Source organism: Crassostrea angulata, chromosome 8, assembly GCF_025612915.1.
Source record: "Crassostrea angulata isolate pt1a10 chromosome 8, ASM2561291v2, whole genome shotgun sequence".
Classification (NCBI taxonomy): Eukaryota; Metazoa; Mollusca; class Bivalvia; order Ostreida; family Ostreidae; genus Magallana; species Magallana angulata.
In genome coordinates, this window is record NC_069118.1 from 44,724,756 (window position 1) to 44,741,397 (window position 16,642).

At 31.8% G+C, this 16,642-nt stretch overlaps 2 protein-coding genes and 1 pseudogene across 2 annotated transcripts in view; all 3 read right to left on the reverse strand.

The window, feature by feature from the left end:
- Positions 1–22: 22 nt before the first annotated feature.
- On the reverse strand, positions 23–4,124 carry LOC128161004 (fucolectin-like). The gene is made up of 3 exons (XM_052824277.1): positions 4,007–4,124; positions 399–632; positions 23–237 (listed from the first exon to the last, which is right to left on the reverse strand). Exons 1-3 carry the CDS (start codon positions 4,122–4,124, stop codon positions 23–25), a joined length of 567 nt encoding a protein of 188 aa, XP_052680237.1.
- A 3,074-nt stretch (positions 4,125–7,198) lies between these two features.
- LOC128161005 (fucolectin-like) lies at positions 7,199–9,434 on the reverse strand (annotated as a pseudogene).
- A 5,380-nt stretch (positions 9,435–14,814) lies between these two features.
- Positions 14,815–16,642, reverse strand: part of LOC128158012 (contactin-like) — a 38,978-nt gene continuing 37,150 nt past the window's right edge. Inside the window, exon 24 of the mRNA XM_052820680.1 lies at positions 14,815–15,934. Coding sequence (XP_052676640.1) covers positions 15,795–15,934 — 140 coding nt within the window. The 3' untranslated portion in view covers positions 14,815–15,794. The remainder of the gene's footprint in view (positions 15,935–16,642) is intronic.

Here is a 16,642-nt window from a genome sequence, read left to right on the forward strand (position 1 = left end):
TGATATAATCGTAGGATTAAGACTACTCTTTAACACCAAACACGTCAACCTCACATAGACTGAGATACTCGGTTGTCATGGAGATCTTGACGTATCTCCCAAACGGTAAAGTAGGACAGTCGATGACGACCAGCTGTGACAAAGTACCGGGACCAGCAAAGAAACCACAGGTAGTGCCGATGTCTATGTCTGTCAGTCCCACAGTTACTGTAACATCCCGCAGCCGGTCTGATAAATCTAAAATAAGACAAATAACATGCAGGTGTTTAAAAATGTCAGTTTAGATATGTAAAATATTGATTTATAGAAATATATTGCTAAATCACACTTATTTCTCCGTTTACAAGATAAAATAATACGATTTTTTCAAAGGCGTGTCTGAACACGCCTACATATACCTGTTTTAAACTTATCTATCCCCCTATTGATAATTCTGACAGTTTTAATGGAATACACAGCCTGCAGATCCACCCTCCACCAAGGATTTGTATCAGCTGTATCGGTGTGTGAACACAAGTCTTGGTATATGTCTGTACCCCTGTTGCCATCCACCGCCAACTCGGCTGAATAGTTAAGAAAGATTGAAGACTGTGCGGCAGGTTTTCCCATAGCGATGTCCGAAAGAACTGGCACCAATATAACAAAAAAGGCAAATCTTAGTTCCGATTAGAAAAATCAACAACATTAAAAAACAATGACCTTCTGAGACGGAAAACGGTTTTACTTCGAGAGTTAGTTTCGTATTTTTGTTTTCTGAAATAAACGCTACTTTCATTTTCTGGATAAAACAAAAACACAAAATTACTGTTTATATTTGCATTTTTACTTGAATCTTGAGTTATTCAATTAATCAGTAATGTCATTTAGTTTAAATGAATTTTTAAATAGTGGAAATACGTCAGTGACATATCAAAAGGAACAACTGATTTATCCATTAAATAAAACATGGACATTATGCATGCAAGGCTCACCAATTACGTGATATATTTCTAATTAATCGATTTATTTTACTCTAAATTAATGTGTTTCTTGGAATTCTCAAACGCAGGACTAAAATGTAATTTCACTTTAATTTGTTTCATCTAATTTTTATCTGCTTTTTATACTAAATCCAAACAACCCTTCAAGTTCTCTTATCAGCTTGCAAAAACACACTGAATTCCCAACTTACTTTGAAATCGACAGCGCTGGCCAGACAAGCAGGATTAATCAAGCTTCACAGCACGTGGCCTGGGTACTCTACCTATGCACACACTGAATGTGTGTGTGTGTGTGTGGGGGGGGGGGGGGTGCGTTAAAGGGTGTAATATTGATGTTTAATTAATTTGTTTCACTATCCTTATAGTAGGTTTAGTATGCATGCCAAGTAAAACTGAACTAAAATGTGCCATGCTACGATCACGGTTGTCTGTACTTCATTGGGGGAATACTCAAGTTCACATAGCAGTGGTTCAATTTGTTGAATAATCATTTTATTGGATCGATGCCGGGGGCGGGAGTGTAGCTATACATAGAAAGATATATTTCCACAGGAGATTAATTGATAATGCGCAAGTAATATATAATACAGACTAAGAACCAGGCCGTGTTTATCCATTGAAACTCATAATTATTCAATATTTCGGTCAACACAAGATGGTTCTTGAGGAATCCTCATTATCTGACGTCACGGACAGGAAGCTACATAAAAAGTATAAATAGCCACTAAACGATTACACAGCATTGCTAATCTTAAACTCATGCATATTCATACTTACTTGGAATTTGACATATGGACTAAAATTTTCGAGAGAATTTATGTTTATTGATCGCATTATGTATAGTTCTATTCAATGTAATTGCAAATAGGATATTTATTTCAATAATAATATTGAAATATGAATCCCAAAAGAATATTGCAATTTTTGCCGCTAGGTGGTGTCCATCAAATCCACTATCGACGTCACATTTGAGCTGACCGGTAGCAATAGAGGAGGCTCATAGAGCCTCCGTATAAAAAATAATTAAATTGTTCGTACAATATAAAATCTGACTATTTTCAAGGTATTTATAGATACGTTTCTTTTGACGAACAATGGTACAGCATACAGTACACCGAATTTATCTATTATTTTCAAGATCTACGTCTTGTCAGCGGTGATGATTTGTGCTTAGGTCCAAACACTGTTTCACTTTCAGTTTGCCAGAGTAACTGCATAGGATAGTTGATTAAATTCAACTCACAAAAAACAAATTTAACCAAATCGTAAAACCCCTCTCCGAAGTGGGTATGGTATTGACCTACCAACTGCCTACAATAAAGGACTATGTGCGGTTTTATGCATCTTTTGCCCCCAAAATTAAAGTTTTATAAAGAGTTTTAAAAATAAGATGGAAGATAGTAAAAAATCATCTCGAAAATAAGGGTGTACAAGGTTAACACCAGTGACGTCATAATGTTGAAATGACGTCATAAAGATTGCCTTATTTTGATAAATTAATGTTTGAAGCAAAATATGGGTGTTTTCTGATCGTTTTTCGTCTGGGAAACATCGAGCGCATGCTTGCTTAAGTACCATTTTTTAATATAATGTGTATAATTATCAGAAGAAAAACATATGTTAAAATCGCACTTGAGCAGACTTGCGCTCTATACTTTCGAATCCAAAATATAAAGCAAAAATGACAATATTTTCAGGGTTTTTTTTGCAAATTTGCAGGAATTAGGTCATTTAGGTGACGTCATAGATAAACAGCGAATGAGCAATGGTGACTTAAATCAAGATTAAAGTGATAGGCGTCTACTAAACAATGATTTACGAAGATTTGGTTTTTATACGATACTATTTAACAAGTAAAAAGCTGTCAATGTGACAGCAAACCGGGTTTTCTTTTACGTGAACTGTATCCATAATCCATGTCAACCCGTATCCAGTGAAATGGAGTACCCTATATGCAACATTTTGCCAAAAAATGACTCAAATGCAACATTTTGCCAAAAAATGACTAAGTTCAAAAGCTGGTATTTTTTTGATAAATTATCAGATATCAAAATCCCTGCAATATGCACACCTCTGATATATGTACAACTGATCTGCAAAAGAAAAACTTCCTATCTTGAGAACAGCAGGAGGAGTTATCCGTAAAATGAGGGTACCCTATATGCAATATTTTGCCAAAAAATGACTAAGTTCAAAAGCTAGTATTTTTTCATAAATCATCAGAAATCAAAATCTTAGCAATATGCACACCTCTGATATATGTTAAATTAATCTGCAAAAGAACAACTTCCTATCTTGAGAACTGTAGGAGGAGTTATTCGTACAATGAGGGTACCCTATATGCAATATTTTGCCAAAAAATGACTAAGTTCAAAAGCTGGTATTTTTTTCATAAATAATCAGAAATCAAAATCCTAGCAATATGCACACCTCTTATATATGTTAAATTGATCAGCAAAAGAACAACTTCTTATCTTGAGAACTGTAGGAGGAGTTATCCGTACAATGAGGGTACCCTATATGCAACATTTTGCCAAAAAATGACTAAGTTCAAAAGCTAGTATTTTTTTGATGAATTATCGGAAATCAAAATCCTAGCAATATGCACACCTCTTATATATGTTAAATTGATCAGCAAAAGAACAACTTCCTATCTTGAGAACTGTAGGAGGAGTAATCCGTACAATGAGGGTACCCTATATGCAACATTTTGCCAAAAAATGACTAAGTTCAAAAGCTAGTATTTTTTTGATGAATTATCGGAAATCAAAATCCTAGCAATATGCACACCTCTAATATATGTTAAATTGATCTGCAAAAGAACAACTTCCTATCTTGAGAACTGTAGGAGGAGTTATCCGTACAATGAGGGTACCCTTTTGGCAGCCGCCCGCCCGCCATTTTCACCATTTTAATAACCGGATTTTTCCGTTGGAAAACCCGGTTAAAAATTGGTTAAAATTGGGGGCAGATATTTTACCATACCGCACATAGTCCTTTATCGTTAGCTTCGCTACTTTACTCACACGTTTTTACCTTGTACTGTATAGTGCTCCCAATTGTTATCTCCTTGAAATGTTTGAGATTCGTTTGAACATATTTCAGAGTACAGCATACATCTGTTGGTATATTTGTTCCAGGCATAAGACCAGCACTTATTCTTATGTTCTGTACACTTTGTTCCACACGACAGTCTGCTGCCCAACAAAAGATCCAGCAATCTCAACTCCTCCCGAGCAACGCCATTCAGATTTGGACATCTGATGAACTCTCTCCCATATATACGAAACAAACAAAGAGACAGAAAAGGAAAACATTGCAAGACTTGTATTATCTTCAACATGACTTACGGATTGCAAATTAAAAATAAAAGACTCGTTTAGCAAAAGTTAATTAGGAATCTCTTCACTGAGTAATCACTACCGTTAAGTTTAGAAGGAAAATTATTTTAAAATTATTCATTTTTTATTAAAAATTCGCGGAAATGGTGCACAAAAAACTACAACTTTAATTAATCAAAATCAATTCTTTAATGTTGCGTAAAACACGAAGGTATGTGGAACAAAATTTAATCATGACTCAGCTTTTTTCTTGATTTATCTATATTTCAGATATATTGATTTTTCTACCATGTATATGATTTTTCTACGATGTATAGTTTTTTTGAAGATGTTGTTTGTAGTTTTGATATATATAAACAAGAGATTTTTTTCAATTTATGTAAATAACTTTAAAAAAACAAAATAAAAGCCTGCTGCTGTTATCAAAACTCGACATAGTTGATAACATATTCCAAAACAAAATAATGCATTTATTCACAACAAATTTAAACTCTAAGGTAATTAAGACCACATATCCTAATTTGAAAAGTCGTTTAAATTGTTGAATAAACACAAGCCTATGTATTTAAAAGTAATTTAAAATGCCTGATATTTTTGGAATATATTTAAATATATTAAATTACTTTTAATCAAAGACAGAGTAAATTAAATAACTTTGTAATGAAATTTATTATGCAATATATATATAATTTATATACACAGTTTTTTAAATAAACCCATCCCCGACCTGTGCATAAATTTTTCATTTTATACTGAAGTTATATACATGTATGTACTTAAATTTGTAAAACCTACGCATATTGATTAATAAAACTTCTCTTAAATATTAAACTGCACAACAACTGCTGCTTGAATCTTGCAAAATCAACATTACATTGTCTATTTTTTTTTCTTAAATTAATGTATTCTTGGCAGTATATCCTCATTCCAAAATGAAAACAACTCAAATAATTATCAATAACTAGCTAAACAGTTGATGATTTTCACAAATTTCCCGATGAGTAATAATGATTGATTTACTCAACAATATACTGGATTCACTCTATGTGTAGAACATTCCAAGGCGTAAAAGATTCTGAATGTTTAAAAATAGAATCCTTGACAAAGTATCAATAAATCTTAAAATGGGGATATACTGATTTCACTCTTCAATTTTGCATTAGAGTTTCTTTCATTACAGGCTGCCGTACATGTATTTTTTAAATTTTTCTATCGATGAGGGTTAGGCGTTCCTCATAGAATATTTTTGCAATATTCCATTGTTTAATCCATCCATGAAGTCTCGAATAGAATACAATGTCGATAAATATCTACATTGAATTTTACTCTTCGATTAATTGTTAATGCTTGATGCACAGACCAGCAACCATAAAACAGTATTTTAACGACTCTTTACCAATGCAAAGAACGTAAACAAGGCTCAGTCTTATTAGTTTGAGCTCATATGCAAATACATGTAGTGCTTAAATAAAAGATATGTTGTACTCTATCATATTAATTTACTACAAATAAAACAAAACATATTACACAATCCATACACTGCATATATTTCATCGGTAAAACTCTATTATCGGTTTATCAATTGTAAAATGTCACACCTATTGTATACCTGTAGATATGAACTAGATGCTCATAATTAGATAACTATGTTTTCTTTTAATGTGCATTAATGCTTATTTATCATTTGTTTATAGAATAAAACCTTCTAGTCTTAAGCGATGATTTTAAAAACAAAACGCGGCGTTTAACTTATTGATTTCTTTTTACAATGTTCCCTTGATGGTCGCATCATTAAACAACGTTTTTAGAAATGAAATAGATTTCTGGAAACCAGGCCCATCAGGATTTGTTATTGAATGAATTTTTAATGTTTCGAAGAACTGCAACGTGTTCAATGCATCCTATCATGGGCTTGTCACATAAAATATTAAGAATGAATGAACAAATGTACTTAATTTCAATAAAAATGCAACTTATTTGTTGACCTTCGAGCAAAACTGTGTCAAATCACTGACGCTAGATAAAGTGAAAAAAACAACTACTATTTCTTGTCAATTATTTGCAATGATAACATTTCAGAATTAAATGCACCTATATGTACAGAAATACGGTAGCTTTCGATATATATACATTTAAGCAATTATAAACATATTAGACTTTAATGCGCCAATACGTACATTAATATGGTAGCGTTTCAGCTTAGATATATATAAGCAACAATAAATATATAAGGTAATATAACAGTATTTCACTGAAAGTTCACGTCAAAACATGGCGGAGGCAAAATAATTCCCGAATTCCCCTTTGAATGTGGGGCGTTACCGCACGCGACAGGAGCAGATTTTTTTATGAGATGAAAAACAATATGTAAGAGTTTTAACTATTCCAGTTTTGTAATAATGCGGGGTCATTTGAATTTTTGATGCGTGTTGTTTCCGGAGAGGGGAAGGAGTGAAAAGGACCGGGCTTGATTTTAAAGCACATGAGTAACTTCGAGGTATACAAAGTATCACGCCTTGCTGGATGCACATATGTATTTTGCTAGAAAATTGTAAATGTTTTTTAAAAAGATGTCAAAAGGATTTTTTTCAGAAGTTCGTTTTGAATTTTTAATCTGTATCTAAAGTTGAGCAATTTTGGTAACCAGATATAGTAAGTTTTAAAACTGTAGTAACACCTGCATTAGACATTAATGCGCCAATATGTACACAAATACGGTAGCGTTTTAGCCTAAAAATATTTAAATGTAAGCAATGATAAACATATTAGACTTAAAAGCGTCAATATGTACATAAAAATACGTTAGCATTTCTGCTAAGCTATATATAAGGAATGATTAACATATTAGACTTGAATGCGCCAATGCATATTAGACTTTTATGCGCAAACTTTAACACCAAACACGTCAACCTCGCATAGAGTAAGAAACTCTGTTGTCTTGGAGATCTTTAAGTATTGTCCCATTGGTAATGTTGGACACTCTACGACGACCAGCTGTGACAAAGTACCAGGGCCAGGAAAGAAACCACATATTGTATTAATGGATGAAGACAACAACCCCACAGTCACTGTAACATTCCGTAGCCGGTGTGATTCATCTTCAATGATAAACAGGTGTTCGTTTTAATTCGTGCAGTTAATTCTAAGTATATTATTAAAAGTTCTTACCTAGAATTGACACACAAATCATTAAATAAATTAAAAGCAATTACTGTTTGGGGGTAAAATAGCATTATTAAGAAGAAATGCAATTTTTTAATATATTTGTAATCCTAGTAATCGTTTATCTATTTTAATAAACTGACGACAAGGAGTTATAAATCACGCTTTTGAGGACGACTAATCAAAGAATTCACAAGAAATTTTGTTAATGTAATAATGAGATATTGTCTGCAAAACATAAGCACCTACTGAGTCTTTTTTGTAATCTTCATGAACGAGTGCCAATTTAATGAAAAAAAGAAAACACCGTATATTGATGACGGTTAATTTTTTATTTATTTTTGTGGGGGTTTTTTTGGGAGGGGGGGGGGGGGTTAAATCATAACTAAAACATCAAACTATGGAGCATCATCTATGTTGTTGATATCAAATGTTCGTTCCATTTGATTTATTAAATATTTAGATCTATATAATCAGCTTTTGAAAAGGGATTAAACATAACCGTTTTTTTAAGAATTATCAATATAAAAAAATAAGTTGTAAATATAAAAGGTATTTTAGGTACCCGATCTTAAAAGCTGTATGTTATGTCAGCATGAAACATGGTATACGTAACGGCTATGACGTCTAGCGTCTTCGTATTTTTTTTTTTATTTTTTTTGGTTTAATAATCGAATTACTCCTAAATTCACTAGATTCATTCACCTACAGTTTTTCGAAATTTTCAAAGATGTTGCTTCAAATTGTTTTCCTACCGAATCCATAATTATCCTCCCCACTGTTGAGTATTCTGACAGCAGTGATGTGATACACAACCTGCAGATCCACCCTCCACCAAGGGTTCGTGTCGTTTTCACCTGTGTGTGTACAAAAGTCTTCCTTTAGGTCTGTACCCCTGTTGCCGTCCACCGCCCCATCGACAACATTGTTCTCAAAGGTTGACGATTGTACTGATGTCTTATTGATTGCGATGTCAAACAGCACTGTCAATCATAAATAAACTTTCAGTTTATTTCTTCAAATTGTTAATGACAACGGTTAAAAAAAATTGTTAAGGGAAACATCTAAATGGGATCATAATCAATGTTTATGTAATCTTTATGAACATGTAAAACATTCATGTCCAGTAATGTTTAAGAAAAAATATTATTTCTTTAATAAGAATCAAATTATAGAAAAGAAATATCGATTCGAAACTTTTATTTATTTATTTATTTATTGCATTTTGGATCGAGATTGGTTTGTTTTAAATTGAGATCAGTCAAGTTTTGAAAATTATAAATGAAAAAAATAAGCATAAGCTGATAGCTTAACAATCCCATCTAAGATACACATCTCTTTTTTCTGGGGAAAATTCTTTACCAAGAGAGTTTTTTCCCCTTAGGGTATTTTGCTCTATATAGTTATTCTTTTTAAGCAGGATTTATGTTACATGTAATAATGTTTATATTTCTGGGCCCATTATTTCTTCGTTAGCTTTTGATGTATATACCAGAAACTCCGAAAATAAAGTAAAGATTATACGTTGTTTACAAGAAAATGTGTTAGTTTCATAAATATCTAAAACTATACCTGAATTTACACCAACCAAATTAAAAAAGGACATGAAAGTTATATATTTTTTAATTTTCTTCCAAACTTTACCTTGCACTTTATAGTGTACCCAGTTATTCTGATGTTGATCTGTAATAAAAGCTGTGGAACATCTATCAGAGAACAACATGCACTGTTTAGTGGCTCCGTTCCAGGCGTAGGACCAGCACTGATCCTTGTGTTCTGTACACTTTGATCCACACAACAGTCTGCTGCTCAAGATAAAGTCCAGAAACAAGGCCGCGTCCCTATGAATCCCATCCAGATCTGGACATCTTATAAATTCTCGTCCATAAATCTTTTCACGAAAAATAGCCAGGAAAAGAAAAATTTGCAAAACTCGTTTTGTTTTCAGCATGTCTTTATTTGCAACATGTCGTACTAAATTCCAAATCTTAAGAGATATCTTTGGACATTTTAAACTTCAGAAATCTTCACTGAGTATGAATATGTTTTCTTGATATCGCCATCTTTATCGATTCGTCAGTTAACATCAATCAAACCTCATGAAAATGAATACGCCTTTCTTTCAAGTTATTGATATTATGATAAAGCCAACGGTCCCTATTTTTCAAAAAAAAAATTGAAACAGGTTGATGAAGTGACTTCAATGTTTCATCGTAACATGATTTTAGGTTGAATCATGTTAATGAGCACGATGACGAGGAAAAATTAAAATCACTTCATAAATCATTCTAAAAATCCTACTAAAGCATTGGCTTTAGAATAATTTTAATTACTAACTTCAAAGAATGGTTTATTGAGTTTTGATTAATGATAAATACTAATCGTTAGAGATGGCGTTTTCATTCATTTAAGGTCTTTCGATTGTCGCATGACGTCACTGGGAGCATTTGGGAATATTTTACCGTTATCGGTTATGATATTAGTGTTATGGGATGTATGTATATTTTGCCAATATATCTTAATTTAACTTGTGTTTTACACATTTTAAGCTATGAAAAGTGAAATAACACTAATGTTTAACACTCTATAGAGGGTAGTTTGAGTTGAAATCGCTGAACTCAATGAAAAACTAATAAAACCCTACATAGGAAAAGCTGACAGAGACTACAGTTCATTATTTTTCACCTGGCAAGGTAAACATTTCTTTGCAGATTTCGATAGGATATATAATGAGTTACAAATTGTATCAATTTTCAGTGAGTTTGCACCATTATTGCAAAAGTTATACACGTTTTATGTTGCTAAACTGTACTTATTCATGGTTGAAAAATTGTATCAAAATTCACTCTAAATGTGATGGCTTCATACTGGCAAGTTTAAATGACCTTTAAATGTTACAATCCATAAAATAAAGGATTGCGATTAATTTCTTTAAAAACTGCTTTATTATATAGAAATCAGTAAAACAAAATGTGATATTTAATTGGAGAGCAGTCGTCGCTATTATTGCCTTGATAGTGTACCTGTGTTAGCTTCTACAGCATGAACTGAATATTTGCAACATACCAATATTTAAGTTCAATTTGAATGTTTACATATTAATCTTTCAATTTAAACAAATATTTCACGGATTTAACTATAGAAACATCAAGGGTGGAGAAACCTTAACATACATACATACATTATATATATATATATATATATATATATATATATATATATATATATATATATATATATATATATATATATATATATATAATCCAAATGAGTAAAGTTAATAAAAAATAACAGAAACATGTACGTTTTTGGAAAAATGACGGGGCAACAATTAAATCAACGGGTCCAGAAAATACTTAGTAAGAGGGCTCGTCGGTCATGGCCGTGGTTTGACTATATTGGTCTCCTTTAGTAGAAAGGCTTTATATAGAAATATAAGAAAATAACAAAAGAAATTGAGAGCACAAGATTGTAAGTTTACAGGAATCAGATATGAATCAAATTTCTATCTATCACCTCCAAATGCCATGAACAGGTTTAAACAAAAACTGAATACTCAATTTATATTATGTTTTAAGTTGAAGTACATGTCTGTTTCAGCTATTTAAAAAAATCATAAGCTTTTTAAAAAGGCCATTTAAGGGTAAACCGATAAAAAGTTATATTGGAAACGTAATGCATACATATTTTAATTCAGTTATATTGTATTTCTGAAAAAAAAACAAGCATTAGGAACAGGAAAGGGTAATTATACGGCCGAAATCAATAACGACAAATTAAGATATACCTGTATTCTATAATTCAACATAATATTAACACACATTTAAAAACAAAAAGGTTAAGAAAAAATAAAAAGTGCATCACTAGGAGGATTGGAACCCAATACAATACAGATAACCAACGACTGGGCAGCATTTACCATTGTAATGTGGAATAAAGGAGCACTATGTATGAAGGTCAGCTCTTGCTCCACAGGTAAGTCTTATATAATGGTGAGGATTCTTCACACCACAAGTCAAATCAACTACCCGTCTCAGAAATACCCAACCAAGTAACTACAACTGAACAGGCAAAGCTAAGCAGACCAATAAGAGACTGCAAATCTCGTAAAGGGACTTTATTTCTACACATAATGACTTCCAGCTTGGACTTAATTAATAACACCTTATCACAAGGTAGACGACATTCCATAGCCACATAATCTACCTCAATGTCATAGATTACGCAAAGTGAAAAAAATTGTAAGATCAACATAGCATTGTTCTTAATTAGATGGACCAATAAAAAAATGTATAAAATATAAGACATTCCCCCTTGTTAAATATGGGCCATTAGAATCGAAACATTACCAAATCATGTAGGGCTCTGATATGTTCAATTGCGACATTTGTTAAGATTATGCCAAGCCTTTCTATACGGTTTAAATACCAGCTTTATAAGACTTTAATGAAATCAGAACACGGCCGCCAGGATTATCACTCTTTCAATGAAATTAGATCATTTTACGTCTGTTTTGGTCAACTTCCACTGGTTCCCCGTAAAACAGCGAATCCAGTACTAACTGTTTCCACAAATATTTGAAGCCCTAAACGAAACGCCGCCTTTATATTTGCATGAACCAGTCCAGGTTTACACTCCTTGTGCTGTAGATCCATAGAATTATATGCTCCTTGTTCAGTTGCGTGCCTTGACATATCGACACAGACGGTTCGTTGTGGCTAGTGCTACTTTGCAGAACATTTTACCCGACAATCATAGATTTTAAAGGAATTTAATTCGTTTAAAAAATATTAACTTACTTATTTTTATTTGCGTATCTGTATTATCATTAATGTTTGCGTAAATTTTGTCGAACGAATTGACGGCTCATATTTCAGCACCAAAGAACTAGAGGTTCAATCAAAGGTTTAACTTGGATTATAAAATTCATTTATCGAAATAAAAAAACCAAATGCAGCAGACGTTTGTTATTATCAATTTAGATAAATTATGATTTATTATCAAAAAAGAGAGATGAGTATAAAACTTATTTTAAAAGCGTAACTTTACGTCACTGAATTATATTTCATTTACGAAATGTATGAAGAAGCTACAAGATTAATAACGTTTTGCTTTGATTTAGCTTAATAAAAAATTTAAAGTAATTCATCACTGTTCATTAAATCAATTAGCTGTTATTTGCAAGAATGTCAATATACTCAGCAGCACATGAAATAATAACTACTATTTTTGTTTACGCTGTTTCAACCCATAATTATGTCTCTTTTATGAATAAATAATTAGACGCACGTCTCGAAGGGTATATCATATGATTGTATTTTTTTGGACTAGCTCATGCAAAGCTTTTAGCCGTATTTCTTTTACGAAATGTATGAAGAAGCAACAAGATTAATAACGTTTTGCTTTGATTAAGCTTGATAAAAATTTTAAAGTATTTTATCACTTGTTCAATAAATCAATTAGCTGTTATTTGCAAGAATGTCAATATACTCAGCAGCACATGAAATAATAACTACTATTGTCTACGATGTTACAACCCATAATTATGTCTCTTTTATGAATAAATAATTAGACGCTCGTCTCGAAAGGTATATCATATGATTGTAATTTTTTTGGACTAGCTCATGCAAAGATTTTGGCCGTGTTTCGTTGAAAGAAATACAAAAATCATCTCCACAACTGTTGGTGTTAAAACTCCGGTTCTGTTATTAAATATACTAAATAACAAAAACGAGATGACTAAGACACAAATTTCCCTATATATCAAAGTAGGCGGAAAAATAGTATAAAGAAAATTAATGATGAAGGTGTTGTACATGTACAAGGTTGCGGCTTCTATTCCCACTAAATGTTATCTTTGGATATTATAATTATCAGATAATCAAATAAGACCAGGCTTAATCAAATTTTTCAGAAAGGCTTTATTGGACATGAACAGCCTGACCGTATTTTATCATCTCATAATACTAAAGGAAATATTCCTTATTCCTTAAATAAATGCGTCATGTACATGTATGCAAATGTCAGTTTAGAATTAGAGAGAGAGAGAGAGAGAGAGAGAGAGAGAGAGAGAGAGCTTTTAGTTATGTTTTAAAATGAGTTTGGGGAAGGAACAACCAAAATATCGAGACATTAGGCAAAATTTGTTTTTATATGAAATGTTGATAATTATTGCAATTGTTATTATGATTATAAATGTATTAGATTAATGGTGTTTTTTCATCAAAAAAAAAAAACAAAAAAAAAAAAAAAACAAACATTTCCTGAAAGAGGTGGCCAATTTTTATCATAGGGGCATACAATGTATGTATTCTCACAATCACTTTTGTTTGGTGTACTTTAATCAAATGACCCGAGTAACACAGATATTAGATAAACGCTGTTTTATTGTTTTCTTAAGCAAATAATTGATAAAATAGAAGCTAATATGTAATTTGTGAAATGGGATATATTTAATTTGTGTTAAGCACCAGAGATGCATAGCTAAAAGGGACAAGTTTGTATTGATAAGATATGGACAATGTAAATGTATAATGCTCTACCTCATATCCAAGATCCAAGCAATATTAAACTCTAGTCTCGTTCATCCAAACGCCCGGCTGTCTCCGTTAATATCCGACAACCAAGAGAGACTCTCTGCTTGTCGGAGATTTACGGAGACAGCCGAGCGTCTAGTTGAACGAGATTATATTTAACTCATGGCGTAGGAATACATGCAACTACAAAAAACAATTAAATTGTTCGTACTATATAAAATTTGACTATTTTCAAGGTATTTATAAATACGTTTCTATTGAAAAACAATGGTACAGCATACAATACACCGAATTTATCTATTATTTTCAAGATTTACGTCTTGTCAGCGGTGATGATTTGTGCTTAGGTGCAAACACTGTTTCACTTTCTGTTTGCCAGAGTAACTGCATAGGAGAGTTGATTAAAATCAACTCCCAAAAATGATTCCTCATTACTTATACTTCAATAATTTTCAGCAATATCAGGTTTTTTTTTAACGGAGAGCTTCAGAATCTCTATTTTTCTTAAATTTAAAATGTCCTATTCTTAGGAATTCGTTCCATATAGTTGCATCAGAAAGTACAACTTAGCTTTTGTTCCTTAACGATTATCATTAAACAGCCTCTTACTGTGTAATGATTTTAATGATCTGTATTTCTAAAACTATAACCAATCTTCTGTAAGCGTGGGCCGTATGAGTAATCCTTATAGCCAAGAACAAGATGTAGACCATATCACAAAATATATCATCTAAAGACTGTTTTTTTAAAAAAACAACCTGATTAAATACCAAGTAAAATCATAGAAAACTAGGGAAAATTCAAAAAGTGAGTTTATTAATATTCAAAAGTGAATATATGCATACAGATATAAATATATACAAAGTTGAATGATTCTCTTCCCCTAAAAAAGGAAGTTAAAGGGAAATTCAAAAGATGAAAGACAACTCTTTTGGTAATATCGTAGAGGAGGAATGAAGAAAAAAACATGAAAGACTTCTGGCACAATAACAAAAGATCAATTGACACCCATTTTCAACAGGGATCTGTGTGCCAATGCTCACTAGAAATACCCTCGCTCTGATGTTAATATGCAAAATAAGCAATGTCGTCATTTAATAGGAAGTTGACGTCCGATTGGTACAAAAATATGTCCCACGATCTGGAATGCTAAAACAAATAATGTGTTTAATTTTCAAGCATCTGCAATGAATAGTTTCTAAGAAAAATGCGACAGAAATGTTTGTTACGGACAGAGAGACAGGCACACGGACAGACACAGATAGATAGACAGACAGACAGACAGACAAACACAGGGGTAAAACAGTATAACCCCTTCTCCTTCTGAGCGGGGGTATAATAATCAAGCATTGGCAAAACGTGGATTTTCAAAGATAGTGCAACAGGAAATACAGTAGCACCAATGAACATGTAAAAACAAATACAAATCATATCTACAATTCGAACGTAAAAATCCTTTATGGTGAGATAGTCATTGTCATAAAAAAACACTTTTAAATACGAAATTCACAAAATATATTCAGTACTGACAATTACTAGTACTATTAAGATATAAGTTATCTTTGTAAAACACTTATTCAAATGAGACCCAGATGACAAACAATCAAGATGCATGAACGACATTTGGGATCATTTTGAAGATCATTTTATTTCTACTCCTGAAATGTATCAAACCCACTTAAAGTTAATTTCAGTCCAACACAAATGAACTCCTTTTTCTAGAATTAGAAATTAGAATTACATGTTGAAGAATTTGCTATCAAATTAACAATACACTAAATTTCAAGAGAAATTGTGATAAGGTATAAACATATCTTTGTCAGCACAATGGTTATTATATAAGAAGAAGAAACTGTGGCGAAACTAATGGCTGGGAGAACTAAAGTACTGGAACTGTCGTAGAAAATATAGCCACCTAAAGAATAAGACATTGAATAACTTAATCATTTTCATATATACATATATATATATATATATATATATATATATATATATATATATATATATATATATATATAAATCTCTCTGTGTGTGTGTGTGTGTGTGTGTGTACACAGACATTCGGTACTTTGACTGAATGCTGCATTATCACATCCAAAGAACAGAAGCTAAGCATGATAGCATTCATCCAACCAGTTAGACTCATCTTGAAAATTTTTAAATAAAATTCAAAATGGAGTACCATTTTGAGCTCACTATTATTTAATGATTTCCAATTACTTTTAACTGATGAACCTTTTACAACGTGTTATTCAAAATTATTTATTTCAATATTTTAAGACTACATTATAATTATTTTTCGTTGACAAAAAATTTCTTCATTTAATTCCTACACTTATTGAGGTTGTGTGCAATTTTCATAGCGAAGAACCCCACAAGTATTTGATCTTATTTTCGATTATTTTAACTTATTACCAGCATATTTTGTTGAGCTTTATTTAAGGAATAAAGCATCATTCTTTTAGTTTTACGAGGTTACCAAAAACGGTTTGGAATAATCAAATCTAATAAAGCTAAAAGGGTTTTATGATATATTTGATGACATCCGATCACGATCACATTTGATCACCTTAGAATACTAACTAATTAAAAAGTCAGTAATAACACGTTTTAAACTATTCAT